Raw genomic sequence first — 4,699 nt, 5'->3', positions numbered from 1 at the left:
CCAATTCTCAGAATCATTTCTGATAAATCAACAAAACCCACTCCCAACACTACAAGAAACACTATTAAAATCGATGGAAAAATAGAAACATTAAAAATCGACGGTAAAATGGACTACGAGACATGTTGGTTTTAAACATGTCGATTTTTTAAAAATATAATAAAATTGACGGCTTGTCAAACCGTTGATAAATTTTAAATAAAATCGACAACCTTTTCGTCGATAAAATGAGTTTAAGATTTTTACCTATTTTGTAAAAGCGACAAACTTGCCGTCGATAATATTATATAAAATCGACACACTGCCTTCGAATTTGAGGTGAATTTTATTTTAGTCCCTAAAGTTTAAAGTGTTCTATTTAAATCCAAAAAAGTTTTGATTTGTATCAATCAGGTCTTGCCGTTAAGTGGGTGTGAAATTCTTAATGTCGTGTCCGACATGGCAAGGGAGAGGGAACATGGGTTAATAGATGTGTAATCCTTCCCGCCTTTGGACAGAACACATGCTTACCCTGACTCTTCTTTTTCTTCTTCTTGGTTGCGATAACAAAAACCAACAAACCCTATCGATTGTCACACAAGGGTTGCGATTCGCAGCTAGAGAGGTGACATTGTCCTTCAGTAACGTTAAAGGTCCACAGCAGCAGTTAGTTTGAAACCCTTGATTTCCAGAAGAAGATCGTATCAGGTATTCCGTTATCAAATCTCCTCAACCCATTTGGTTTTTATCTTAATGCATGTTGATATGTAATGATGCATGTTGATATGTGATTATTTTGTTTTATAGTTTCATATTCGTTTCTTGTTTTGTTTTGAAAGTTTTTATTTTGCCCTAGTGATTGCTTTTATGCATTTCTGTTGTTGTTGATCAATGTGAGAATTTTATGAACTCTATTGTGTTTGTCTAATAGATTGTTCGGAGAATGAGTTATTTTAGTGTCAAGATACACCATGGGGGGGGGGGAGTTTGGATTTGATGGTGAACCTTTACACTATGTGGGGGATGAGACTTCGATAGTGGACTACTGTGATGAAGATAGGTGGAGTAGGTTTGAGGCCATGGAGATAGTGGTCAAACAGGGATATGTGGCAGAAAACATCGCTGCAATGTGGTATAAGTCTCCGAAAGATGAAACAGATGTAGGACTGAGGATGCTTCACACAGACAAGGATGTAATGGACATGGCCAGAATTGGAATGAGGGACAACATGGTGGAGCTTTTTGTTCACAAAGATGGTGCTACTACTAGGAAAGACTGCACCATTGAGGAAGTTGAAGACATAGATGGTGGTAAGGTTGCTGCACCCACTGCAGAGACTGTTAGACCTGGTCCAATTGTGCTGCACAAGGCCCAATCATTTGCTCAGGCCAAGGTGGGTAAGAAGCCCAAGGTGGTGACAGAAGCTTAGAATGATATGTTAGAGGATGATGATGAAGAGACGTCAGAGAGGTCAGATTTTTCAGGTGATGATGAATCTTAGGATGATGACTACCAGGCAAGAAATGATGATGAGGGGTACAGTGATGAACAGTGGAGTGAAAACAGCTCTAAAGATAGTGATATGGAGGTTGCATTTGATGACAACGATGATGATTGAAATGGTGATGGGGGTTTGTATGATGTTGAAGTCACAACTATGAAAGATTCCCAAAAGATGAAACAGGGTGTTCCAACTGAGAGAGTACAAGGATAATTTAGTGGCAGTGTTAATAAGGGAAAGGAGCAAGTGGTGGCTGCTGGACTAAGCGATGAAGATGATGGGTATGAGAGTGAGGAGTTATGGGATGTCCCTCTAAGTGATGATGAGGGGGATCCCTTGTTGAGGAAGTACCCGTTGTATAAGAGTTTGAAGAATATGAAGGAGTATAAATGGGAGGTTAGGACAATGTAAGTAGATAGGAATGCTTTTAAGGAATGTGTAACTAGTTATGCTGTGCACAGTGGCAGAGGAATATGGTTCTCAAAGTGTGATAGTCATAGGTGCAAAGCTGTTTGCAAAGAAGGTTGCAAGTGGTTTACTTACTGCCATAAGATGAAGAGAGAGGATACATGGCAATTGACTAGCTGTTACAAAAAACACACATGCAGTAAGGCAACCAAGATTGGTATCATGAGTTTTCAGTGGTTGAGTAAGGCTTTTATGAAGAAGATCTGTGAGAACCCTAAAATCAAGTTGAGAACTTTGATAAAGAAGGCTCATAGCAAGTGGAATGTTGATCTCACAAAGACCAAAGCTGCCAGAGTGAAGTAGCAAGCCTTAGATGAGATTAATGGTACTTATGGAGAGCAATATAGGAGGATTCATGACTATGCTGCCGAGTTACTGAGGTCAAATCCGGGTTCCACTGTTTAGATACAAGTGGAGAGACCTCTTGAATTTTAATTAGAGACACCAATTCTTGGCAAGGACATGAGACCACGACTTGAGAGGATCTATATCTGCTTGGATGCTTGCAAACGGAGTTTCATGGTGTGCAGACCCATTATTGGCCTTGATCGATGCTTCATCAAGACTCCATATGGGGGTCAACTTCTAACAGCCATTCGATGGGACCCCAACGATAAGATTTTGCCAATTGCCTATGCTGTTGTTGAAGCAGAGACAAAAGACTCGTGGATATGGTTTTTGTTGATTTTGTGTGACGATTTGGGAGTTGATAAGATCATATGGTGTACATTCATGAGCGACCAACAAAAGGTAACTCTCAATCTAAGCAGTACTCACGTAAACTTGTTTAATTAATTTTGTCTTTAATTCATGTTGTGCTGTTATTGACTGATGCTGTTTTTAAATTCTGCTCCCAAGGGATTGATCCCTACGTTTGATGAGTTACTGCCTGGCATAGATCACATGTTTTGTGTCAGGCACTTATATAGAAATTTCAGAAAAAGGTTCCTGGGTTTTCAGCTAAAAATGATGACGTAGAAGGCTTCAAAGGCAATATATGTCCAGGAGTGGGAGAGAAGGATGAAGGAGATTCAGCTGGTTGATCAAGGAGCTTATAATCATCTCATGGAGATCCCTGCCAAGTATTGGAGCAAGTCCAGGTTTATTTATTTTCCTAGAGTTGATACACTTGTAAACAACATATGTGAGTGTTTTAACTCTGTTATTGTAGATGCTAGAGAGAAACTCATTGTGTCTATGTTAGAAGATATTAGGGTTTATCTAATGAATAGGTGGGCTGACAACAGACAAAGTATAGTTACATATGCTGGAGAAATTTTGCCAAAAATAAACAAGAAAATTAACAGAGAATTTGATAAGGGTGGGGAGTGGTTGGCCATATATGCGGGTAGGGACAAGTATGAGGTGTCTAGCAGTCAGGGTAATAGAGACAAATTTGTTGTGGACTTAAACTTACATGAGTGCTCATGTAGAAAGTTTCAACTAACAGGTTACCCTTGTGAGCATGGCATGAGTTGCATTAGAAAAATGTGTTTGGATGTTAAGAGCTATGTGAACAAGTAATATGGACCAAATCTACCGAGTGAATGGACCAAATCTATGGGCCCGGACTGAGAATGATGATGTGCTGCCACCAGTGTTTAGGAAACCAATAGGGCGCCCAAAACTGAGCAGGAACAAGGATGGTGATGAGCCACGCAACAATGACCACTGGCTAAATTATCCAAGGCTGGACAACAACAAAAATGTTCTTATTGTTTTGCACTTGGTCACAACAAAAGAACCTGCCCTAGAAAACGTAAGGTGGAGGCCTCAGCAAAAAAGATAAAGTTGTTGTTGTCAATTTGAACACAATTCCTTATATGTGATTGTTGTTACTGTCTGATGAACCCAATTTGTTGAACCCAATCCCCTGATATCACTGATTGTTGTTACTGTTTATAGCGTAATGCAGCTCCACAAGCCAAGAAAGGTGCTGGCACAACTAGGACTCCAAATTCCAGCAAGATCCCAGCCAAGGCAACAACAAAACCAGCAACAAAACTTCAGCCAAAGAGAAAGAGCAATACACAAGTTGGAGGGAACCAAGAGTCACAAACATCCTCCAAGAGAGCTAGATGCAGCAGCGCCGCCAGTTAACCCCAGCCATCGACAGCAATAATCACTAGCCCATCAAGGAGGACCCTGAAGTTCATGGCAAAAACACCACCTAGGGCCTGGAAAGCATTGGGATGAAGAACATAGTAGATTTTAGTGTTTACCTTCTATTTTGTAATGAAAGTGGCAATGACCAAGGGCTGATGCCCCTGTGATACTTTAGACAGCCTACTTTAAGACTACTAGTTTCATGTTGAAATCTTTTGTGTTGTTATCTTTTCATGGTTATATATAAGGCTTGTTTGGATATTGTGGTTAAGAGAAGCTACTTTAAGACTTCTCCATTATCTAATGATTTAAATGAATTTTTAGCAGCATAGTTATGTGAATTGGCAAATTAAGCCTTCGATTTATTGGTAGATCAAACCAAATTAAAGTTTTACAGGGCCAAATAATGTATGTCAAAATACAGGAACTCATAGCTTTTCATTTCACTCAAAAACTTGATAATGTTTACAGCAAATGCCTTTACACATACAACTTCCAAAAAGTTTCAACTAACACATCACTGTTATCACCCTAACTGTATGTCAATTTTTTCAATCCCCTAAATACTTGACATTCCCTCCAAACTAGGGACAACAACAGCTAAGCAAACAAACATAACTGCTAACCCCCTAAACCTCAATTAA

General features: G+C 39.5%; 1 protein-coding gene across 1 annotated transcript; it reads left to right on the top strand.

Annotated features, from left to right (window-relative positions):
- Positions 1–2,411: 2,411 nt before the first annotated feature.
- Positions 2,412–3,473, top strand: LOC140178621 (uncharacterized). Its single transcript, XM_072215822.1, has 3 exons — positions 2,412–2,699; positions 2,879–2,987; positions 3,121–3,473. The coding sequence occupies exons 1-3, from the start codon at positions 2,412–2,414 to the stop codon at positions 3,471–3,473; spliced, it is 750 nt and encodes a 249-aa protein (XP_072071923.1).
- Positions 3,474–4,699: the final 1,226 nt, after the last annotated feature.

Source organism: Arachis hypogaea, chromosome 14, assembly GCF_003086295.3.
Source record: "Arachis hypogaea cultivar Tifrunner chromosome 14, arahy.Tifrunner.gnm2.J5K5, whole genome shotgun sequence".
NCBI classification, from domain to species: Eukaryota; Viridiplantae; Streptophyta; class Magnoliopsida; order Fabales; family Fabaceae; genus Arachis; species Arachis hypogaea.
This window is presented reverse-complemented; position numbering and strand designations above follow the sequence as displayed.